This window comes from Carassius gibelio, chromosome B8, assembly GCF_023724105.1.
Source record: "Carassius gibelio isolate Cgi1373 ecotype wild population from Czech Republic chromosome B8, carGib1.2-hapl.c, whole genome shotgun sequence".
NCBI lineage: Eukaryota > Metazoa > Chordata > Actinopteri > Cypriniformes > Cyprinidae > Carassius > Carassius gibelio.
Window position 1 is genome coordinate 10,005,082 of NC_068403.1, and position 25,930 is coordinate 10,031,011.

The window sequence follows — 25,930 nt, forward strand, 5'->3', positions numbered from 1 at the left end:
TTCTTTCTCGCTGTCGAATGGTATTAGTGGCTGTTCCCACAGAAAATGTTTTACAAAATAAACATACACTAGACCAATGGTTTAAGAGCTAGCAGCCCTTTTTAAATGAATGAAAGCAGCGTCTGCAGTCTAACTTTGACTTTGGGGCAGTCTGTAGCTCTGTGAGCAACCCACAACAAGATCCTGACTGCCAAATACATCATGTGACATGAGTCCAAAGTATAAACGCAGTCATAAGGTTAAGGTTCTTGCAGCTGAAAACCGCAACTGATCGTTGTTTATCATTCACAAATATCTCTGAATTGAAATCCAGCATGTCTTTGCTTTAAATGATTTTATATGATCTTCCATCATTTCATTTAAACTTTCCATTTTTTTCATCTTACATTTTTTTTTTTTTTATATTGTGCAAGGGTTTTGAAAAAAAAAAAAAAAAACACCCATTTGCAATGTATTTTGTTAGCATATCCCATACATAGATGACATTAGATTCTATACTTGCATCTAGATTACCATTGTCCATTAAAGACTAGGTTTACTGTCACTAGCAGCCATTTGAATAGCCATTTAAATTGAAAATTCAATAATGTATTTAGCTGTAATAGGTTTGATGAGATGTACTCCGTGAAAGGGTTGCAATGTGGGCAACTGCTATGTGCAACATGTTTTTAACTGCCTTATAATGCAGTGTCCTTTTTTGTGTGAAAATGACAGTTATTGTTCAAAGTGTGCAGCTTAAAAGAAGTTCCTTGAAATATTTGTCAAGTCTGCCATGGATAAAACAGCAGTTCAAGATGTGCTTTTCACTGAAGGACAAGCACACGCCATTGATGTGAAGTTGTCATGCCGTATACAATGACACACTCACTCTTAGGAGATATATATATATATATGACAGTTTATTTGAATAGTTGTTGAAAGCTCTGTGCATTCAGTGACATCTGTGCTTCTAAATTTGTTTAGAACAAATGACTTATGAGTTATCAGTTTACAGATCACAGTTTTAATCTGTAAGCATCATTTACAGTCACAAGTTAAAAAAAAGAAGAAAAAAAACTTACAAGCACAGGTGCCCTTCACAATCTCTGCTGATGAATATGTAGTCTTTGAATCCAATACTGGTATAATAATTATGTATTTGCCTTAAAGCAGAAAAAATATATCAATGTTTATATAAAAAACCTTTACATCCCCGTGTTTGAAACATCAAGATACAGAGACCAGCTGGTTTGATCTGTAACTGTCACAAGCAAACACAAGGACTCAAAAAGATTTCAAGCACTAGAAGTTCAGAAAAGTGCAAATATATCAATGCAATCATGGATAGAAAACTTAAATTTTTTCCCTTTCAATTAATTTTCTCCAGAACTTTTCGAACCTCTTCAGGGTGGTACCCCCAAGGTCCAATGCCACCCTGTTAGGAACAATAATATGTTAGTGTGAAAATCCTTCAATACTGTGGACTTCTTGATCAATATATTTAGACTATACAAAACACTGGCAATCAAAAAATGCAGCAAAAGAACAAAAACCATTGCGACTATAAAACCTTTTGCCTCATTCTGTTCAGCTCATTCCAAACCTTTCACCTCTATAAACAAGAAATCTTTAACTACAAGAGGCAGAGAGTGTCCAAAACCTCTGGTCAAGAGCATTAACTGCTTTCCAAAAGCAGTGCCAATCTTCCAGAGCTGGCACTAGCAACTCTACTGCTCTCATGAGAGCCGTTATGAAGCTTTGGAGGCATTTCCTGTACTGTGTGCACTATGCAGTTTGTCTACATTACAAAACACTCACCTGATAGATAACTTTCCCACTCTGAATGACATAGAGGCGCTCAGGCAGGGCTCCGTATTTGCTGGCAGTGATGTTGGTCATCTCATCCACTACCACAGGGCAGAGGGGGTCTTCTTTGACCAGGGTCCGGGCCGCAGCCAGTCTCTCCTCCAAGTTTTTGTGCACACTGATGTCAACGTTGTTTGTAAAGGCCCAAGCATCTACAAAAAAACCCCCAAGAATTTAGCAAGTTACTTAACATTTATCACCTAGTGCTCTACTTGTAAAGTACTCCACAGTGTATTCTAGGCAAAAGGTTATATCCAGTTGTTTAATTAAAAGGTTAATTACCAGTTGCATGCGCTTCTGCAAGGTAAACAACAAGGAAATCTGCCACATCACTGAAGTCCTTGACAAGTTGTTTGAACTCGTCAAGTTTGTAAAGAAATGGGGGTCAGGTGCAGCTTCCGAAACTCAGAACCAGTGGACGGTTCCCTGTCAAGAAGACTGCATCAGTAATAATGTTTGCTGTAAGGCATTACTAAGTAATTCATTTGAATGTAGTTGCATGCACTACTGCCTAGACTATAAAACTAATCTTTTTAATGTAACATCCCTTTAAATACTCTGGTCAGTTCAAGATTGTTTTCTTTAATTGGAAAGACCTTTAGGACTGATGGAGTCAGTTGAATTATACAAATAATAATAATATACATTTACTATACCTTTAAGAAAACGATGAACGCTTGTTTTCTGTCCTTCCAGGGTGATTAAAGCTGTGTCCGGAGCAACGTGCCCCTCAAAAGCCTCCAGGCCCAGCGAGCACCAGTTCACGGAGAGCACGGTTTTAATGAACCTCAGAGAAAAGAAAGTCGGACCCCAGTCCTCGTATCTGAATTTGGGGTTCTGAGTCATCGTCGACTTCTCTCCCATTTTCAGATGAATTTTCCTCATCAGTCCCGGGGAAACGAAAGACAGGAGTTTCAACAGAGTCATCTGCGCGATCGCAAATAATATCATGGCCACAGCTGATACATAAACCGAGAGTTTTCTGAGCGCATATCCCACTGCTGTCCCCATCGCGAGAAGAATGTATCGGTCCACGCGTCGTGGCGCGAGCACTAACGTTACATGAATGAAAAAAGACGTCAAACTTTGCCCGTGTTGTAGCAAAAGCTTACCTAAAAGCTGGGCTATTGGAAGAACGTCACGGAGCGTAATTAATATTCATGAACCAACCTTCGCCATAGTAAGGATCATAGCTTGGCTGGTATATTGTTGTATTTATCAGTGAAAAAAAAAAAAAAAAAAAGGATAAGAAAATACTGTAAATACCACTTTTTTTTTTTTTTTTTACATAATACATTTAATAAAAAACGTCCCATCCATGTTCTTATTTGGCTGACTGACTTTTTAAATTTTAGTTTCTAAAAATGTCCATAAGATGTCACTATTGATAACTTTTTTCGACCACTGGATATACGCATATCATGTTGCTACACGAAACTAAATAGGGACTATTAGCCTATTGTTTGGTGACATGCACACTTGAAAGTCAGAGGTCCAAATGCAGAAATCTGCATGATAGAGTATTACACTAAAAGTTACAACATACAATTTGTATGGATGTATTAACTAATTTGTTGCATAGCAGCCAGACACAGAATTTTACTTTTGCCAAAGAAAATTAGAGTTGATTTGTCCTTTCAGTGAAAGTATATACACAATCTTTACCGGTTTCAAACTGAAATCAATATGATACAGTGGAGTGCATTATAAAATGTGGGCATCATTTTCAATATTAATTTCCAAGCAAATCAGCAAAAGTGTGCACAAAGTCCTGTCACGGTGTATTGTGACATTTCTCATTGCTAGAGGTTAAAAGAACAGTAAAAGGCATGCGTTTCACTGAAGAACGAGCACACACACCCTGTATGATATTACTTCTCTTCAATAGTTGTGGAAAACGCTGTTTGAATTTAGTGAAATCAGTGCACCTAAATTGGTTTAGAACAAATTACTGAATTAACTGTTTAACCCTGTAAGCATCATTTACAGTCACAAGTTCAGAAAAAAAAAAACAGTTCAAAATACAAGTGCCCTTCACAATCTCTGCTGAAGGATATTTATAGTCTTTGAACAATGCTGGTTTGATAATCAAGCATTTTCATTAAAACAAACGTATAGGGTTTACCCCACATCTTTTGATTTGTTATAAAATCATTTTAACAAGTTTACTTTCATGCTGAAGTACAGCAAGTACAGGAAGTCACTCGTCATTTAAAGTGATAAGGACAGATGGCCTATAGTGCTGATTTAGATACAAATTAAATAAGTTATCAAATTATGCATTCAATCTTTAAATGCTTAAATTTAACAGAGTCTCACATAAACTTAACATTTGCATTCGTCAGCATACAGAGCTACAAACCTTGGCTTACAAGGGTTTAACCTGATCCATTTAGCGGAAAACTTTCATCGTTGAAGGTTGGCCATGTGCTGGCTTGGAGCACAGACATTGTTCAATCATGTTTTAATAGAAAAAGGATGAATCGAAGAAACATGCATTTTAGAATTCAGACATTTCTACAAACTGTAGCTTTTCAGAGCAACGGACTCTGCGAACACATAATTGTGTTAAGCATTCTTATTGGTTGACAGTTTCTCAGGACGAATGGTTTCCATTTTTATCAAGAATAAAGACTTGAAGTTCATTACCAACAGAAAGTACACTTTATTGCTGCTTGAATGTTAAAAAGCCACAAACTGCACTTGTCACAAGCTCTACATGCAGGTGTTTTTAGTGACTTTTAAGGATTTTAACCACGGCTGGCTCAGGACTGTTATGTCGCACTGAATGGCCTTGAAGGGGAAAAAAACAAACAAAGGGTCAATCTCTTAAGGAAAGCTAGAAATGTAAACATCACAATATTGTAGAGTAGACCTAGTGTCCTACCTTTGCAGCATTGGGATCCTTCGGAGGTGCACACATGGTCTTCACACCACCCTTTTTGCAGTAGGTGATGTCTATCTTCACAGTAAAGATGTAAATTGTGCCAGCGACAACCTGCAGTGTCAACCAGAAACATGTTCAGACAATTTTGGCAATCGGTAAGGTTATCATATAAAATGGCTTTCAAGTTGAGGCAAACAGTTCTGTTCCCTTTGGACAACTGGGAACAATTTAAGGGTTCTGAGACTTTATATTTCTTTACGCCATCATTATCCAGGTCTCATGACAGTTCAAGGAAGAACTTTAATTCAGCGACGTTCCCAGTTGAAACGATTACAAAACGAATAAACATTTAAAGTACTTACTTGCTGTTGAACCTTGAGGACCTTTGAAACATTACGCACAAACGCATCATTGCTTTGTCTGTTGTACTGGGCCACAGCGAACTGTAACGCTTTCTGAACATCTTTATCGTTAATGTCTGCATTTACAGGAGCTCCAGGAATCCCAGTGCTCGCCACACTAGACACAACAAAAAAAAACAACAACGATACAATCATCTTAAGATACATGTTTGATACATGAAATATTCCTTCGCCCGCAGGTTGAAGTTCTTCAGGAGTGACGTAGAAGACTCTCTTGTGGCTGTTTTTGATTGAGGCTCAGTTTGAAGTCTTGCAAGAGGCAATCATAACAAAAAGATATATTATTTTATTAGAAATAATTTATTTTATTTGTTACAATACAAAGCAATTAATGCAAAAATTATCTTATCAAACTCTAAACCGCTATATTGGAGGTTCTGTTCAGTGCAAACTCTAAACCCCTATATTGGAGGTTCTGTTAAGTGCCCCTCGTTAGGGAATCAGGTGTCCTTCACTGCTTAATGCAGGCAGCATCTGAACAGTTTTTTTTTGGCCCGACCAGAAAAAAAGTCGCACGAGTCAGAATTCGGCACAAAATCTATGAAATAAGACATCAAACCTTGCCTGTGTTTTAGCAAAAGCTTACCCTCCACATAACAGCAATATTAAATCACGCCAAAATTCACGATCAAATCTTACTAAGGCAAAGGTTATGGTTATGTTTGCGTTGCTCTGTAACTAAATATTCATAAACCTTTGCCATAGCAGGCTTTGTTGATTCGCCAGGCGACTATCGACCACTTTTTTTTTTTTTTGACTATCGACCACTTTCCTTCAGCAAACATCTGGAAGAACGTCACAGAGCGTAATTCATATTCATGAGCCAACCTTCGCCATAGTAAGAATAATAACTTGGCTTTGTAATCTAAAAAGGAACTTTTTTGTATTTGAATCATAGTGGACCAGTTTTTGGTTATAAAAAAGTACTATTTTAATTCCACATTGTTTATATAATTTTTTTAAAAATATATATATAAAAAAGTTCCAAAGTCTTTATAATTATTAAACCGACTGCTGTGTATAATGTTAGTTTCTAAAATGTCCATAAGATGTCACTGTTGATATGTCTTGACTACAACACTTTTCTATTGTTTTTGCCTTTTTCAAAAATCACGTTTTTTATACTCTGCGATTCTCTACCTAAAATCTGAAAAAATAGCCTAACATATGATTCTTACGCTTGTTCCACATCATTCTCTAGGTAATAGCCTAAGATATATTTATTATTAATCTGTGTACACTTAATGATCTCTTTTTTTGTCTATTACACAATATATCTTAAATTATTTGTTGCTGTGTGATGACGAATATCACCTCTGTCATGGTTTGATTATCTGAGGAAGTTGTACAGAACTGTTTTAGTTGTAAAATGCAAATTATTACCAGTTTGATGCTCCTCCAGATCAATTTCACTATTCGCAAAACATGCATCAAGTTTGTTCCCGATTGGTCCCCTTTCAGCAATGGATATTCATTGGCACTTCGAGCTGTCAATCAAAGTAGGGACGCATGTTTCGCTTTTCAGAATTGATGCTATAGAAAACTCATAAAATTGCTGGTGAAACAGGAGAGAGGATGCTGTCGGTAAGAACACATTTAACAGCCTATTGGACGCAGAAGTTGAGAGTCATCATCATCCAGTCAAAATATTCGCTCTTTCTTACTTTGGAGGGTTTAATCAGGTAGGCTATGTTTTAAAAGTATTCTACAACATATGAAAACATTAATTATTCAGTGTGTTTTACTTTATTAGGCTATAAAAACGATTGACTGTAGCCTATCCTTATCGTGTTTTTAGCGTCCTTTGAGAGCTGTAAGAGTTTGTTCTTTCAAGTGAAGTTCAAGTCCATGATCCTTCGTCCCACAGGTACAAGAAGCGATAAGGACTATTATTGTATGGGGACTGACATGCACACTTGGAAGTCAGAGGTCCAGATGCAGAAATCTGCCTCGCTTATTGGGATGGTCAGTCATCAGACAGATTTCACCGAGCTCACTTTCTCCATGTTCAGCAGTAAAACAGACATCTGCCCGAAACGCGTCTCTGCTGACGGCTGTGGCTCGAATCCCGCCTCGGTACAGATGCGCTGCTGCGGATCTGAAGATCTCAAACTCCACGCGCATCACACCTCCAAACTTCACTGTTTCACCATGTCACCCGAGGAGGGTATGTACCTGCGGACATTTGTCTATACGGTTGTATTTATTTATTTGTTACCGTTTTTTTCGGGACTTCGCCGTCTTAATCTGGTTTATGGATTTAAAGGATCCCAGCTATGGCTGAGCACAACTAAGAATGCATGTATAAAATAGCAATAAAAATATTTAGCATTAAAATAAATTTAGCTCTATCTTACAACGGCTTCTGTAACGTTTAATTGAACGTCAATCTGCACAACAGAGCCTAAAGCCGTTAGTTTTTGGAAACCTTTAATGGTTTTAAAATGGCTTTATAATAAGAAAAATTATAAAATAAAATAAAGTAAATGAATTTATAAAAGGCTAAATAAATGCATAAGAAATTTTTTTATAGATTATTTAGAAAAAAAAACTAAAAATGAATTAGGCTACATATACAATTTTATGTACTGGATGTATTAATTTAGTTGCATAGCAGCCAGATATAGCCTACATTAAAAATCAGACATAGAAATTTACGTTTGCCGAAGAAAATGTAGTTAGTGCGGATCTTGTCCTTTCAGTGAAGGTTTATACACTCTTTACGTTACCTTATCTTACCTGTTTCAAACTGACAGTGGGATATATTGGCGTGGGTATGTGGGCGTAATTTACAATAACGTCTAAACGCAAAAGCAAAATTGTGCACATCATTCTGTTGCGTTGTACTACTTTTGCACGAGTCGACATATTTCCTGCTTGCTAGAATTTATCGTGTCTTGAGAAAAGTTTAATGTGTCGCGCATAGCCTAGTAACGGAACCTTTAAAAAAACTGTTAAATAACAAATATAGATTAATATCGCACGGTTTGTCTTTTGACAAAATACTTGATCGCGTTATCTCTCGTCAGTCTCGCCTTCATATTGTTCCAAACTTTACTTAATTGCTTTTGTGGAACACAAACATAGATTTTAGTGATTCAGGTTCACTCACTGTTGCTTGCATCTTTTTTCATGCACTAAAAGTGAATAGGAATAGACTAAGGCTGTAATTCTGCCTTACATCTCCTGTGTTCCACAAAAGAGAGACAGTCAGGTTTACTGCATGAGGCAGAGTAAAGGAGAATACCGTGATATTGCACTGGGAGATCACTGTAATCAAAACATAAAGAATGATTCAGTAATTTTATTCATATTTAATCACAAAATCATTTTAATACTTGCGTCTTACCTCCCTATTTTCATTGGAGAAGGAACACACATTCTATTGATTAAGCTCTTTAGTAGCTATATTTGTGACACTAATATCGCAGTTCATGCTAGTTGTAATTGAGCATGCATCCCTCAAGAACAGGGCTCTCTGGTATTGGACTAGGGTGGTCACCCTGTTTAGATGATGCTACAGAGGCATGGGATTGCGGGGGTTGGGAAAGCTAACCGCTTACTTCATCTTATGATTATACAAATTTGACTTATATTAGTAATAATACCTTGTCACAAAAGAGAGTCAGAGGGTTTGATTATGACGTTTGCCTGACAAATTCAAACCAAATGTTTGTCTCAGCATTTCTGAGACTTGGGTCCACAACTCACCCCCGTCCAAGGTGAATAATTTCAGTGTTTCTCAGATGTATTTGACAGAAAGGAACACAGATGTTTTAGATACAGTATGCCTATTTGAGCATCCTAATTTACATACTGGGAAAGGAATGGAATAGATTTTAATGAAATGTTTTGTGTAGTGTGTTGCGTGATCTTGCTGATATGTTTCAGAGAACAGGTTACAGATATTATCCCACTTGTTTGAAATGTGCAATGATTTTCAAATGTTAAATAAAAAATATCACTGCAATTAAACATTATATGATTCTGCATTCATCTGTGAGTCTGTTTTTGAGTATAGACCACAGTTCATCCGTGCTCATTTCAACTGCAGTGGCAGAACATGCTTGATTGTACAGTAAATGAAGTGATATGGAAGAAAATGTACACATTTTTAAACCTATTTTAAACCTAAGTCCTACCTATTTTTGGAAAATGGTGATTTTTGTTTTTCTGAAGAAGCATACTCTTTTTTTCACCCATTGCTCTTGCACAGGTTTTTTTGTTGGCACGTAGTGCTGCAGCTAATTTTTCAGGTCTCAGTTATAAGATTTTTTACTCATTCAGGCCCATAGTCAGATTTATACTTATGCATGTCTACTTTTTTAAATGAGGCAAAAGTAATGGCAAAAAGTATATGTCTGAAAACATTATATATATATTATACAGCATGTGCTGTTTTCATTGTTAATGAAGACATTTATTTAATTATGTAATCGTTTCGTAGCCAAGTAGTTTCAAGCTCTTATCTAGACAAGGTTTTGTAGAAATGCCGTGCTATCATACAAGATAAAGTGATCTGGGTGATGCCTATAAAGCAGTGGCATTCACATTGTACCGTACAATTCAGCAAGATCATGAGAAAGTTATGGCCATACAATTAGTGAGCTGGCAAGACATCGCACATGATCAAGATCCTAAGAACGGAGCACTTGTCCTATGGGACAAAATCTCTCTACCATGCCGAATTTAATTGTTCTTTGGCTTTCTGTGTCCTGGATAAGTCAACTAATGATTTGTGGTGCATTGGTAAATATAGTGGGATCATTTTTCATTGAATCAACACATTTCCAGTTTCTGAGCTGAATTGTATTATATCGAACATTCTGAATTCATCCCATCAAGTTACCTTTAAAACTTCAGTGTAATTTTGATTTGATTATGATTCTCAGAGCTGCTGTGGTTGTCAGTGCTTGTGTTTTTTTTTTTTTTTTTTTTTTTTTTTTTTAAAACACAAGGTAATACTTAGTATTCACAGACAAACTCCCACGTCGAAGTGTTGATTCAGCTCATGAAAAAATGAGTAATTGACTCTAAAAGGAGTTATTGGTATAGTGTTTCAGGTTTCTATGGCAATGCGTGTACTCCCACTCACATATACAAACTCAGCAACGCTCGGTCACTCTGTAAAATGTGGCATTTGCACTCATTGTTGAATTCCTATAGCTTGATGAAGTTTCCTGTGCTTGCTTGGCTGATAATTAGTATGTCTCATGATGTGTGGTGTGGTGCTTCCATTATTGACTTAAAGTATAAAGCTCTCAGACTGATCAGATTTAGAAGTTCTCATTCAGGTGATTTTATAGGTGGATGCTTTATATACAACAACTAGCTTTATTGCTTCCTGTAAACATGTGTTGTCCACAAGATTGCTTTGTTTTAGTTGCTGTGGCTGATTGCACTCAAGTTTAAAAAACTGTTGACGTCGGTGGTTGCATCACTAGTAAACCGTTGTGGGCTGTGCAATTATCTGCTCTCTCCTGAGTGTTTTTCGTTAGTTTCTCTGGTTTTTGGGCTTTCTCTCTCACACTTGCACATGCTTGATCTCTATACAGTTGTGTTCTCACTCCCACACATTCTCCTCGACAGCGGCCCACGTCTTTTGGGGAACTCCTATGACATCAGAATGAGGCATGGATAAATTGATTGTGTGGGGAAACTGTAACGTTTGCTGCTTGTTCCATTGATTCACAAAGTCCTCATGATCAATCTGCAGTGCTATTTCATCCTGGTCGATGACATCACTGAGCAAACCTTTAACAAGTGAACATTTTTCAGCGTCAGTCACCAAGCCTTTGAGAGCCAGCTTGCTGTAATGGAAGCCATTGAATCATTTCTCACAAATAGGTCTCTAGAGGACCGTCTTGAGTGTTGATTCAGCTTAATTTGGTTGGGAGTTTACGATCTTATTTTTGAGAGAAAGATGCGGTCGGTGAGGCATAATGTGCAGAAAAAGTTTGAAAACATTTTATTGTCTAATCGAGTAGCGTTTTGATGAAAGCTGCTCTTGTGGTTTTAGAAGATTACAGCATCTGACGGTCAATCATTATGGTTTGGGATCATTCCGTTGTTGTTTTTCAAATAATATGTAAAACCTCAACCTACTTAATCAATCCTGAGGTACAACATTCAGACGTCGACCACCTTTATAGCTGGTTGGATTATAACTACAACTAAGGCTTTTTATGGCACCTGTGATGTCATAGCAATGTCCAGTTTTGTTTTAAATGCTTGCGGGATGTGTAATACCAAGCCAAAGAAACGGCTTGAATCATCCTTCATTTCAAGGGCACCCTTGCCCTGCCAATACAAATCAATAATTCTGTAAAAAAAAATATTATCTGTTTTGAAGAAGTGTCGAAATATTGCTGGAATACCAGAGGAAATGTGCTCTGGACCTGGGCTTAAACGGAGGAAAAACAGAATTGGAATTAGTTTATACATCATAAAATGTATTTTTAGCTTGGACCATGTCTTGAGAATCACTCATAAAAATGCGCCCACACTCTCCAACCTTTTTTCCCCCTTGCTTTTTGATATAGGGGTCGAATTCCTGCCTCTTGTGAAATGGATCTGATTGTTTTGCCTACTCGCTCTGTCTCCCTGACTCCGTACTGAGATGAAGGGGCTACTCGCTCTTGGCCTGTGCCAGGGGGACATGCCACAGCTAACCGCACATCTACATGGGCTGAATTGCTCATGCATTTTTAGACGGCAGCGACTGCGTCTCCAGACTTCTCGAGCGTGTGACCGTGCACGCGGGTGGTTTTTTGATTTACATTTCGACAGTGGCACTTGCTGTTCTTGGCCCGGTGCTAGTTTGCTCCATCAAAGAAAAATCCTCTTTGTGGCTGCATTGATCGTGAGGCCTAAAACGGACACGAGGGCCCTGGCTTCCCGTAGCGGGATGCTGCAAGATGGCTAGGTGGCTGGGACCCTTCGTATCCACTGTTGATTTAGTGTTAAAGGTGACGGATGGCGATTGACACCCCGCTGGTCTTTGTACCAATACAGCTGTTTTTCTACTCCGCCCAGTTCACTTGCCTGTTTAATAGAACATAAATATGGATACCAAAACCTGGGCCAAGTTCCCTGGTGGGTCTTTTATTAGAATAAGTATTATTCTTTTATATTGAGAAATACCACAAAGATTACAGCAGATTTTCGTTACAAACACAGATCTGGCCCCACAAACCACCTTTAATTTATACAGAGGACAAAGTGAATGTAGACAGATTCATAAGGCATTTTCTGCCAGTCCTTTTTATTTACAAGTCTGGGCATGTCAGCTGTCCAATCAAGTGCTGGCTTCATCCTAGTGGTCAAAAACAAATGCGCAAACATTTATTCCTTCATTAGTAGGGAGCAGAAATCATTCCAGTAGGCACAGTTATATCCTCTCTGTTGTTCAGTAGTTTTATCGTGCCAGGAAGCTGCCATGGGGCAGTGCCCATTCGGTCTGCAATCTGATTGGCTGGAATGACCCTTGAGGGCTATGAAATACATTATAAAGTCTAATAGTGCAGTTTATATACTTTATTGCTGGTTGTTAATAAAGCGCCGGGTTCTGGAAGAATTAGTTATTCTCTCGTCCTCTAGTGATCCAACACCAACCGAGTGTAATATTACATTACGCTCAGGGATTTCTGAAGGCTAATAACCTGACGTGGGCCCTGAATGCAGATTGTTTAGAATGAAAACACTTCACTTTTACGAACAGACCTGGATTATGTGATGGGAGCCGTTAGTCTTTAAAATTATTGAAGGCTGTAAATTGTATATATTTATACTGTTGTGCATGTAACGATGGTTGAGAAGTGATTGCTAGTAAGATGAGAAACCTTTATGTATGTATTGTTTTTCATTGCCTTTTTGTCTAGTAAAGTTCAGCCTCAGAAATAACATTTCACTGCCTTCCCAGCTGAGCATGTGTCAAGTAAACTTGACCTTTTGCAGTTCAAAGGCCAAAAAAAGGAACTGACAGACATTAATAATTATTCCAAGACAGACCGTCTACAGTCATGAATCGGTAAGCTTTTAGCATTCCTACTTCCTGTTTCCGTCGAGCTGCTGTTGGATTACTCAGACGGAGACATGCTCAGAGCAATGTTAAAAGAACACGAACATTATTAAACTTTCTCGGTCAGACAACTCTGTCGTCTCATCTCCACACAGTGCTCTGGGGTGTTTACTCAGACTTAAAGCATAAATTGAAATCAGCAGTTTGGCAGGTTAATATTTGGAGAAAAAGATGCCGGCGAATGATAAGAGGACACCATTTCCCACGGCACAGACTGTCCGATCGTTTTCTTTTCCTGATCCTTCACTTTGTTTTTACGGTATGGGAATTTTAATGTGAAATACAAGAACTTTTGACCAATAATTGTTACATGCCTTGTAAAAATGTTGACCGGATTGCGTCTGCAGGGCGTGTGCATCACAGCAATGGCAGACATGCAGCGCTCTTGTGTGAGTGTGTGGTGTGACTCTATACATAAAGTACAGACCAAAAGTTTGGACACCTTCTCATTCAAAGAGTTTTCTTTATTTTCATGACTATGAAATTTGTAGATTTACACTGAAGGCATCAAAACTATGAATTAACATATGTGGAATTATATACAGAACAAAAAAGTGTGAAACAACTGAAAATATGTCATATTCTAGGTTCTTCAAAGTAGCCACCTTTTGCTTTGATTACTGCTTTTCACACTCTTGGCATTCTCTTGATGAGCTTCAAGAGGTAGTCACCTGAAATGGTCTTCCAACAGTCTTGAAGGAGTCCCCGAGAGATGCTTAGCACTTGTTGGCCCTTTTGCCTTCAGTCTGCGGTCCAGCTCACCCCTAAACCATCTCGATTGGGTTCAGGTCCGGTGACTGTGGAGGCCAGGTCATCTGGCGCAGCACCCCATCACTCTCCTTCTTGGTCAAATAGCCCTTGATGCCTTCAGTGTGACTCTACAATTTTCATAGTCATGAAAATAAAGAAAACTCTTTGAATGAGAAGGTGTGTCCAAACTTTTGGTCTGTACTGTATATTAAAATAAATTTTTTAGTTACATGTATTTATTTTACTTGGGTTATATATTTATTTTAAAAATAGATTTAAATTAAGAAAACTGTTACTTGGGAATAAACATTTAGAAGTATTTCAAACTAGTTCTTATTCATAACTGGTGACATTTAAAACATAAATAAATATATATACCAGAATGAAATAAATAAATAAATTTATTCTGTTAACCATCTGCATGGTTACACTGATGCAGACGGAATAAGATGCTTAAATACTCTGGAGTTTATTTTGCATTAGGCCTATTTATTTAATAATTTGAACAGAATGCGCAACAAGAAATATTATTTCCTAACAATGATTCTTTTGTGTCATTTAATCAGAAATGTATAAAGCAACCAATGTAGTCCAGTTGCTGAATTAATAACTTGTATGTTTCTGTACATGAATCTAAAACATACAGAATAAAGGACTTATAAACTATGTGCACTTGTTTTTAATGACTCAAAACATACAGTAATGATTTGTGAAAAAATCAGACAATGCTGACAATGTGTTAAGGATACAATTATTTGTAATAATAATAATATAATTAATAGTTAACAATGTTTCATGTTTTTGTTTTGCTTTGTATAAATTTGTTTACTACCTCTAAAAAGTCATTAAAATATCTGTGTAACATAAATAAATAAAAAAAAAGTTATTTCTTAAAAGACTAAGAATTGGTAAGGATAATTACAATCTTTCCTATTCTCTTCTCTACCTGTCACCGCGTGTAGAACTTAATAATTGGTGATTAGTAGTCTGTGATTGGTCGGTTTATGGTGTGTTTTCAGTGTGTTTTCTTTAAATCCCACATGCATAGTCTTATTGCTTTATCTATACTCTCAGTGCCGCAGCACTGTGCTGCCTACTTTGACAGTGTGAATGTAGTTAATACGGATGCCAAATACTGTAAATATGCAGTTCAGATGTAGAATGTGTAACGGACCTTACAGTTTAATGCATAAAGAGAACCAAAATCCCTAATAAAGCATTTGAGATATGGCTGCAATAGCTCATGAGAAAGCAGAGCATGCGAGGAAAGAGACTAATGCGTCCCGGCCCTTTAACAGGATGAGAGGAATTTGAGGAATGAATGTTGACTTCAGCTTTTTACAATCTGCACTGAGTTTGCTGACTTATCATCTACCACAGATATTTCCCCAACTATTTCACCCTTTAAGCCCTCACCACAATCTCACAGATGAGTTTTCCAGGACTCGTCCTGTGCCAAGCGTTCCACTGGAGTCACCCCTTAATGTGTGTGTGTGTGTGCATGCTGCAGCAAATGTACCATAAATGTTAAGATACTTCTCTAGTGCTGACACAGCATTAATTCCACTGAGAAATAAGACATCCCATAATGGCAGACTGCTCGATTTTTCTTTCAACCAGGCGTGTGCTTATAGAATGCACGAGAGAGCCCTTTCTGGGTGCTAATCAGATGACTTTACCATCACTTTAGACACTTTAAGATATCCAAGGGACGCTACTGTTAGCAGTCAAAGACAGGAACGTCACTGGTACTGGAAAAATGGGAAGTACGCTGGCGACCTCCAGGTCACATCTGTAAGTGACGGAGTGAGGAATCCATGTTGAGCGCATCTGTCACACGTAACCTTCATGGCTCATGCATGTGTGTTTCTTATTGAACTAACACGTGTGTGTGGAAACGAAAACAATTTCAGCCTAATCAGAACCAGGTCACTCTGTTGTCCAGGCCACGCTTGACATTTACGGCCTTCCCTTGGCTCCACGTTCGCGGTTTACAGCAGCTACGCTTTACCATATAACTGATTTGCAAGCGCTCCTAAATCTACACATAAAGCAATGCCCGACTTCACAAGGTTCCTATTTAAAGAAAAAAGATGATACAGGCAGCAGGAAACAGTTGTTATATATCACTTGCCGTTTCTGACACGAATATTCAGAGGAGAAATTCTGTTTGGAGTGTGGTATGTTTCTCTCGTTTTGTCCTAGCTCTTTCTTTTCTTTTGCTGTTTACTTGATTCTTGCCCTAAAGAGTCATATGTTGACTAATGCAGAAAAAATACACTGGTGTTGTGAATGACCTAACTGCTTTGCTTTTTAAAAACTGAAATGAAGTAAGGCCTTATGAAAGCCCTGACAGCCAGGTGCTGTGGACTTGGCCAGCAGTTTCACTTCTCAGGCCAGCTGGAAAATGAGTCCCAGAATTTATCTGCAGCCTTTTCCCTTGACAAATTATTTTATTGTTCTCGCACAGTTGGTTTGCATTTATTCTTTTGGCTAATGATAGGTTAAGGCAGAGTGATCTGCTTTCGCTGTGTTACACTGCGAACGCACCCCAACTGGGCCTGTTCCCGCAATGACAAAGCATATTTGCTCTTTACGCTGACAGAAAGATCGATTGAGAGTTTAATGCTCGGGAACTTGCGGTAGAAAGATTCATCGAAAGGGATTTTCTGATCTGCAACGTAAAGAAATTGCATTACGTTGCAAAAATTTTGCCTTGGGACACCTGAAAACCTAACCTTCGTGCCCAAAGGTCACATCTTTCACGGGGCTTAATTGGATTACAGGGCTGTCCATGTTGTAGGAATGTTTCTACCCGGCGTAGATGGAGAGATATCAGCATTATAACTGTTTGCTTACTGCACTCTACCTGACCCGAGCACAGTAGATGAGAGCTAGCCTGCTAATCTTTTGCAAATGCCGCTAGTCTCCAAGACCAGGCTTTCTCAAAGATGACCGAGTCAAAACAGCCCCTGCTTCTGAATGAGCCTTCGTCAAAAATATGTCTGAATCAAACAGTGACTAACACATACCTTCTGTCTGCAGGGTTACACTGCGAATGTGAGCGAGCCTTACCGGAGACGTTCGCGCTCATCTGGAGGCTCTGGTTTCTCTTTAGAATCAGCCCACTTATTTTCAAGGATGTTTCAAGTGGAGACAGTGGACTGCCTAGAGGATTGTATTGTCAAAACAAGTCTGTGAGCCTTTACAGTGATTGACGTTTCTGCCAAGTTAACACATGACGTCAAGAGGATTACCTAGAGAACATTTTCCGTTAGCAATCATGGCTAATGATTTTTGTATATTTGAAACCTTGTCATGCGACCTTTAATAAATTGTGTCTATGGCTTTTTTTTTTTTTAATGTAAGTTTTAGAAATTTGAATTGTAAACATGGTATTTAAGAGTTCTGAACTCTTTTTTTTCTTTCTTTTTTTTAGGTGAAATTAGCTGCAAATATTCAGATTCTAATGTTACAGCTTCAAGTATTACATTAAGAAGAGATGTGAAACTTTAAAATGACATTCAGATCATACAAAGACTTTAATTCAAAACTACTCAATTTTGTGAATTATGTCCGATTTTAGATCCAAAATTTGGATTTATAAAATGCTAATTTAAAAACTTTTGTCATTTAAGTAGCCCAGAAAATGGTATGTCAAAAGAAGTGATACATTTTTTTTTTCATATCTAATCTCTTCTGTTACTACTGTATGATTGAATGTATGTCAATGAAGAAAAATGTAGATACAGCTTCTACCAGTAGGGGCTGACAGGGCCATACAAACCGACCAGATTCTTGATTGGCCTACTTGATGTATCCATATGGATCTCGACATTTACTTTAGTATTTACGCCAAATCACTCATTAAACTAGCAGTCCCGTCTCTGTAATGTTACAACATGTTTTTGCAAACATCTTATCAGTGAAGCATATGGACAGGAATGACGTTAGACATGCGGCTTCATTTCGAAGGCCTTTTTGGTTCTCCCACGCTCTCCTCCTCTGTTTCTTGAAAGCCTCTGCGATTGGAAGCACGGAGCTTTCTAAACATGTTTCTCATTCCAATTCACCAGATCGCTGCCAACCACACATCTTGAAAAGGACTTTGAGTTATATTTTCATATGTTCTCTTTGTTTACATGGGGTTAGCCACATCTTCAGATCATTTTGTGCTTTAATTGACTCCATATAGTTTTGACTTGACTCCAGTGACAAATAGAAGGATTGTCTTTGAGGATTACTTGATGGCAGAAAAATGCAGGGAAGCCAGCAGAAAAAAAAAACTTGCGTAATAGCTTTCGATGTACATGCTTTCTCTTCATTATCTCAGTGACTCGGTTTGCTTGCTTGTACGTTTGATAAAATGAACATCATGCCAGAACACTTAATGTTAAAAGCTGAAAAATTGATAAATGAGTGATTCTTTGATAAATGGATTCAAAATGTGTGAGTGCTTGCAGAGCACAAACTTTTCAGTTAATATTTTTAACTAGATGGGCCACTGTGTAATAAGGACTTTCTTTCTTTTACTCCTTAAAAGTTTGTCTTAAAAGTCAAATTATGCACACAACCTTGACTGAACAAACAACAGTCCACATAAAGGAAATGCATGACATACTTTTAGACCAAATCAAATCACTCCAAGGCAAAATGTGGTCCGCTATAGGATGAACGACACTAACTACTGTAAAATATCTTGGTTTGTAGCATGTCATCATGGGTTATTAGACTTGCCGATAGACTGGCGATGCCAAGTTGACCACTGCCTGCATGTCAAATAGCGTTTGTACAGTATAGATGCAGGCTTTCTATAAGCCTCAGGAGTTCTGAAAGCAGGGACCAAGTCCAATAATTGGTTAGCAAATCATTAGGATATGTACACTACTGCCAGCCAAAACTCACTCATTTAAGAGCACACAAAAAAGAGCGTAGGAACCCACCATGGACCCATTTTTAACATGTTTGTATTAGCGATGATGTAAAATGGCAAGAATTCATATTTCGCCTCAAATTTCGAGTTGATTTTTTGCTCGCAAAGGAAACAAATATTTGCATTTCAAAGCTCTTTCAGATTGAAATGAAAAACAAACTCTTTATGGGTTTGGAGTCTTTTTTGGAAAAGTCCGGGGATGAAATGAATATGATTTATAGTTCATAAACGCACGGCTGATGCCAGGTTGTGCGAAAATGCTGGTGTTAAGTCATGCTTGCAGCCCTGAGAGAAAATAAAGATCCGCAAAACACTAGCTGACTGACTTGCAGTTTATGATACATTAGCCAAGCTCTGCAGCTCTGGATCAGGAATCGAACCGTGAACTTGTTAGTTGAGCCATAACTAAAGGCATTTTGTTGTAATGATGTTGTTTACCACATGTAGTTAAGTAAAAGATGGCTATCAAGCAAGCAGAAAAAACACCCACTGAATGCTTGCACAGTGAGAATAGGTTTGCTCTTAAACCACGCTGATGGTGGGCCCATCTCCTCAGTTGGATATGACACGTTGTCTGGATAAATACCCCTTTATTTACCACCTTCCCCTACAAACCCTGTACTAATATTGAAAGAATTTCCATTAAAATCACCCCATGATGCCCTGCTTTTTTATGCATGCCGCCCCTGCTTAGCTTTTTTTTTTTTGGTTCTTCAGCCCTCATTTCTCAAACCGGCAGCCGGCGTGTTATTCCTGACGTGGGGCTCCTGTGCTGACGGATGCCCTACCTTCTCTTCTCCTCTCTGGGGACGTCTGCATTGTGAGGGCCCCGTTTGATGTGTGATGATGTATATTGTCTGCTGATCTGTCCCTTCTCGGGTTACCAGGGCCTGAGCGGGACAGGAGTTGAGGGGGGAACTCCTGTCGGTGGGTCGGTTTAGAGTGATCCTTTGGTTTGTGAGGATGATACCCCGCAAAACAAAAAAAGAGTCACATTGTTTTGTTCACTTCCGTTCAGGGAAACTCTATGTACTGTAGGTTGAGGGGAAAAAATATTCATCCCTGTGGATGTATTCTGAGAATATGAAATGTGTTTGTTTGGTGCCCTGTGCTTTTTTTTAAACTTCAAAAGTAAGTTATTTTACATATTAAACATTGGGTTTGTTTAATTATATGAGGATATTTCTATATCAGTTTGTCTGCATCATTTAAACACCTTATTTGGAAGATTGACTGTATAGAATACAGTATTCATTTAAAGTACACTTTAAATAAAAAAAAATAATTTGTTTGATTACAAATACTGTAAAAACAGCAGTTTTTGGAAATATTATTAAAATGAGGCTTCACAAAAGTCTTCCGGACCACTTTTAGGATGCCTTAATAGTAGTTCTTTCACTCTTTTGAAGCTTCTTTGTAATTGCATAGAGAAAAGCATTGGAAATTGCTTTGAAATGTTCTCCTTGTGTGATCCGTGAGAGAACTTCATGTGGGTTTAGAATGCCAAATTGGTGAGAAAATGACAATTTTCATTTGTTAGTGAAATATTCCTTTGACCAAAATCTGGAGCTTAATTGGAAAATGATGTTCTTGTAAACACAGTTATTGATTTTGAGCTCTCTGATGCAATATTCATATTAGAAAGAATCAAGAGTCAGCATGGACTCAATTTTGACAGTTATATGTATTTGCAAAGTTGCCTTGGGCTGAATTACTCTATTGTGTTCTTCAAAGCTTGAAACAGTCTTAACCATGGCCATGATGCTTGACTGAGAGAGAGCTTTGATAATGACTAAGTTAGTTTACCATTGCAGAGTACAGCCAGCTCTGTCATCTGCTGTGAATTTGCAGATAACATTTGTTTGGGAATATCAGCAGGGATTATGTTCTTGTTTCGGCTTGGACTGGTCATCTCAGCACACTGTAATAGGAAAGCATGGAGCTTGGAGCGGGAGACATGAAACAAGCCGAATAATCGAATAAAAATAAAAGCTTTTCCTTCTCTGCCCCTGTTGTCAAAGCAAATCATGGCTCCTAAAAAAAAGTCTTCAGAAAATATGATGGAGCCAAGTCATTTCTTAATCAACAAGACTAGTCAGTGTGAGAGTCTGGTAGTAAGATTTCATCCCGATCCCTGCCAAAAACCGATTATGCAGATTGCTTTGGACGTCTTATTCTGAAAGAAAGCTTCCACTAAAACAAACATAACAAAAAATAGGAAATGAAATACGATTTGCTGTTGTGTTCCTCACATAACCATCTGGTTTTACCATCTAAATTCAATGGATCCCGTGGAGAATTGCATTGCATAGAAAACAATACAATCGTTGTCAAACATTGTTCGATTTATTTACGACTCAATTACAAGCACTTATATCATTCAACTGCAACTGTCAAGGGGTTCCCCAAACGATTGTTGCCACTCATAATCATACGTGTAAACCATGATTAACTTGAATGATGTATTTGAAATAGACATTATCAGTGCCTTGAATGTAACGGTGTATGAATACAGTCTTCTTTATCTTCAGACAAGTGTTCTAGCATTTGGAATGAGGACATGCAATGTGTGTTTGTGAGGTTCCTCTCATGTTTTGTGGTTGAATTTGGCCACTGTCATTTGAGTGGAACTTCCTGCCATCTGCATTTAATCGAATTCTCTCAAAGTTTCAGGGTTGCTTGTAAATATTGGAAGCAGCATAAAGTGAAAGCCATACTCGTGGGCCAATACAGTTGTGTTCAGATCGCGCCACAGACAGTGTTAGGACAGCCATCGACTCTGTATTGGTTGATTTGTTATTTTTATTTCAAGCTAATAGGACAGCTGAGAGTATACAGTAAAAATCCCTTCGTCATGTATTTATTGGAAATGGCGTGCTGACCATTAGCTGTCATACCTTAGGAATGCTCTAAATGAAAATATTAGCCTTGACTCATACAATACAGGAATCTGTGCTTAGAGCGTTGGATTCAGTACAAGACTGCATTTCACTTTTAATTGCAAGGGCAGTTTTCATAATAGGGATTATGCGAGAACTTTATTATTAAGTCACAACCTTGACAGCCTGATTTAGTGTGAAAAGAAATTTTGCAAATGGAATTAATTTCACATGATCTTTGCAGGATTAAATATGACTTCACAGTGGAAAAAGAGAAACCAAAGCATTTTGCTTAAGAAGAAAAGCTTTGTTTCTGTTCAAACATGGCCTGTTTGTCTTGACTCAAAGCTTAGAATAACTAAATAGTCGCATGCACACACACAAAATAGAAACAATGTAATGCAACCCATACAGTTGCAGCAGTATTGCAGGGCCTCTGAGTTCCCAAAGTTTTTTACAGAGCCCCAAAGAGCTGTCAAGATCTCATAAAAGCCAAAACAGCAGCCTGTGATGAGGAACCTTGAGTCTTAATGTTAAAGCAGTACATTTTATGGCACAAGACACAGGAATGTACCGCAGCCCTGTGTTACTGACACATTTACATTGTAATCAGCCCCAGTATTTTACACTCTATAGATTTAAGAGACTCTGATGTAAAATCCTTTCCAGTAACCTCATTCTGTAAGATGACCATAAAACGAGAACTTTATTTGTGATCCCGTTTCTTACTACTGTTCATTGTAAAACAAGTTTGTTCTTTTTCTGTTTTTGTACTGCATTATTTTTAAGGGGACATGAATTAATTTCGTTTTTTTTAAGACAATAGAATTGAATAGAACAATAAAAAATCATTGTAGTTGACTGGTTGCTATTTGAATTATGGAAGCATGTTTCCTCCGCGGAATAAAGCATAGAAATAGGAATTGCAACTATTTACATCACAGTTCTGAGTTGGAAAATGACAGAATTGCAAGATATAAAAAACCTCAGAAGTCTACATTTTGCATCATCTTTTTTTTCTTGAATTCTGAGTTTACGTTTTGCAGTTCTTTTTTTTCTGCCACAGAATAATAAAAAAAGGTAACCGCCACTTTAACATCCTAACTTTTTTTTTTTTTTGCAATTGCGAGTGCAATTCCGACTTTATTTCACGATTCTGACTTTTATTTTTCTTACAACTCAAAATTGTGAGTTTGAAAGTTGCGATACCGTTTATTTATTTCTCCTGTGGTGGTAACAAAATCCCATTTTGAAGCTAATGTCTCATTAGACTCCAGTCCAAACCTCTTCCAAGAGACTTTAGCTCTGCAAACAAGCCCAAAATTCAAAGCTAACCAACCTCGCTTAAGCAAAATGACACATTAACAACAAGGTCTGACATTTTTGATGAGGCTCATGACCAAAATGACTAAATATAATGATCATAATGGCAGCATCGAAGATGACTGTTGATTTTGAAAAAGAAGACTTAAATGCTTGTGGATTTGGACAGTTTTAAAAGTCATTTAGGTGGCAGGAGTCGCATTGTATCTTATTTGATTTGATGAGAGCGTATCCATTACAAACTGAAAACCTGGAGCCATGAACCCCATCTCTGGCACAATGGGTACCGCCAAATCTCTGCCAGGATCTCCAGCACCACCCTGACCCAGCCTCACCCGCAGCTTACTGGAAACCGAAGTGATGGTGGTCCAGATCCACCCACGTCAGTCCACAGAGGACAGACTCACAGGCTCCTCCAGTGACAGCCAGTCACCAGCAGGTGGTGACATGCCCAAGTGGAACCCAGTAATTACAATAAAGGTATGGAAGAACATCAACAACTGATCATGATGACTGGAAGCACGTCAAGAAGCTTGTTACTGGCCTGATCACAAGCAGGACAGATCATCTTTTGCCTAGGTGTGTGTGTGTCTTACAGTTTTGAAATGGCTCTGTAATGCTTTAATCACTGTGAGGCTTGATTTATAAGGTTCTCTTGTCCAAGTGTGCGGTTTAGTCACTGAACCGTAGGAGTAGTGCAGGCAGTGTTTTGTGTTTGTTTGTGTTCAGTAGTCTGCGGTCAGTTCGGACTGTTTTAGGAGCCGAGGCTATTACGAAATCAGTGGCCAGCTGCGTCTGTCCCTCTCACGAGCAAACAATTTATCTTCTTTTGTTTGATGAACTCTTGTGCGGATATAATGTTACAGCAGATCTTTAAGCCTATTATTTATAAATTAATTTTGTCTGTGCAACTGAAAGTAAAGCCTTACATGTGGTTTGTTACAAAAGAGAAAATCTTTGCTGTGCTGTTATAGCTCACCCACAAATAAAAATTCTGTTTGTTTTTTTTTGGTCAATGGAGGTTTTTGCATATGACAAATAATGACAAAAAAAGAAAATATTAAATATAAAAAATAATTTATTCTATGTAATGCTATTTTAATGTAATTTAATTGTTTAATTTATAAACTATTATAGTTTTTGTTCATATTTTAAATTTGTTACATTTTATTTTATTTTATTTATTTTTTGTCATTTTTATAAGTTTTTTTTTAATACAGTTAATTTTAATATTTCTATTAATTTGTGTTTTGTTACTTCAATGTAGACTAAGCAGCAAGTAGCTTAAAACGTATATTTATTTTTTATTTAGTTTAGTCATTTATTTTATTTCAAATCAAGTTTTTTTTTTCTTCAATCGTTTTAGTTTTAGTTAACGAGAATAACCCTGACACAAAAGTGGTTTCTCCATAAAACGGCCGTCATATTCTTTGCTTTTGGTTTTCCCTTTTTCCTTTTGATATGAAATACTGGCTGAAGAATATATTCTTGCTAAAAGTGACATCTTGGAGTTTAAAAGTGAAACACAAACCAAGATTTGTCTTCATACAGAAACTGGCATAACAAACCAATTTCATCCTCATGAAAAACCTGGTTTGGTGGTACCAGTAATCCAGCAAGAAAAACAAAGTCATCTCAGGCCCTCGTTTTTTAATCGAGTTTCCCCCCCTGCCCTTGCAGGACCAGGCACCTGTTTAGGGAACCTTTCCCCAGACTTTGTTATTTTTCATTTTGTTGTACCCTCAGGTTTTCAATCAAGCCTTCATTACAAAGCAAACAAATAAGTTCCGGGTCTGTGTGGAGACACAAGTATAGACATGAGTTATGAGATTTAAACATGCACAAGGCTTTCGTCCATAATATGTAACATCTGCACAGGACAGTCTTGTTGAAGACTGTGAGAAAATCTGATATAAGCTCCACAGCTCCGGAGTCTGACCTAGTCTCTGAAAGACAAAAAGAGAAGAGAGGACATGACTATTGAAAGGGAAGCAAAAGACAGCAAGAGAAGCAGAGAAATTAAATATGGAACAGAAGCTAGATGTTTATATTTTTCTGAAGAAAATGTGAAATCTTTGGCACTATAATAGAAATTTGTTCCCTTTTCTTTTAAGATTTACGCAATTTAAAAATAATTAAAATGAATAAACCTCAAGTTTTTTTATTTAATAATTGAATAATTCTTAATCAATAATTCAAATAAATTGCATATGGATTATTTTATTCAATTTAACGGAATTCTACTATTAGATTGCATCATTTATAAAAAAGGCTTAATTTTTTTTTGGGAGTGTAGGTGGTTGCCAGGGTGTTGCTATGTTGTTAGGGTTTTCTAAGTAGGGCTACATCAAGTAATCAATTCAATTAATAATGACAGACGAATTCAATATTCAATTAGTTAGGTCGTTGTAGTGCACAGAATTTTTTTTTTACAAAACACATTTTTACAAAAAAATACATATTTGGCAAATGGCGGATGGCCACAGAACAATTTACTGTTGAAAAAGATCCAAGGATTTTTAAATGTTTCATGTCAGGTACTGTCATCTGGTACTGTCAGGTATTTTATATATGAAAGCTATATATTTATCTATGTTATAAATTAATGCAAGTATTTTCATTTTTCATAAATGCTCATTCTGACAGCAAGTAAGTCGCCTTTACACTTTGCACTTAAAGTAAGCAGGAAATTAAAATTCACCCAATTCACCCAAATTCAAATCTAGTTTTTAAATGCATATTATAAACTCTATTGTGAACAATTTGACCGTGCACGTTTAACCTTCTAATGTTTAATTAAAATGTCATAAC

At 37.4% G+C, this 25,930-nt stretch overlaps 2 protein-coding genes and 1 pseudogene across 5 annotated transcripts in view; 1 reads left to right on the forward strand and 2 right to left on the reverse strand.

The window, feature by feature from the left end:
- Nucleotides 1-880: 880 nt before the first annotated feature.
- On the reverse strand, nt 881-2,981 carry LOC127962901 (type I iodothyronine deiodinase-like; annotated as a pseudogene).
- Nucleotides 2,982-3,648: 667 nt separating this feature from the next.
- On the reverse strand, nt 3,649-5,424 carry LOC127963000 (cystatin-like). Its single transcript, XM_052562642.1, has 3 exons — nt 5,095-5,424; nt 4,733-4,843; nt 3,649-4,638 (listed from the first exon to the last, which is right to left on the reverse strand). Exons 1-3 carry the CDS (start codon nt 5,299-5,301, stop codon nt 4,561-4,563), a joined length of 396 nt encoding a protein of 131 aa, XP_052418602.1. The 5' UTR covers nt 5,302-5,424; the 3' UTR covers nt 3,649-4,560.
- A 1,130-nt stretch (nt 5,425-6,554) lies between these two features.
- Nucleotides 6,555-25,930, forward strand: part of LOC127962999 (zinc finger protein GLIS1-like) — a 69,676-nt gene continuing 50,300 nt past the window's right edge. Inside the window, exons 1-2 of one of the 4 annotated variants that reach the window (XM_052562641.1) lie at nt 6,555-6,836; nt 7,022-7,321. In XM_052562641.1, coding sequence (XP_052418601.1) covers nt 7,051-7,321 — 271 coding nt within the window. In that variant the 5' untranslated portion in view covers nt 6,555-6,836; nt 7,022-7,050. Of the gene's footprint in view, nt 6,837-6,966; nt 7,322-25,930 lie in introns of those variants that run through there. The other 3 variants (XM_052562638.1, XM_052562639.1, XM_052562640.1) reach the window with 3 other exon arrangements.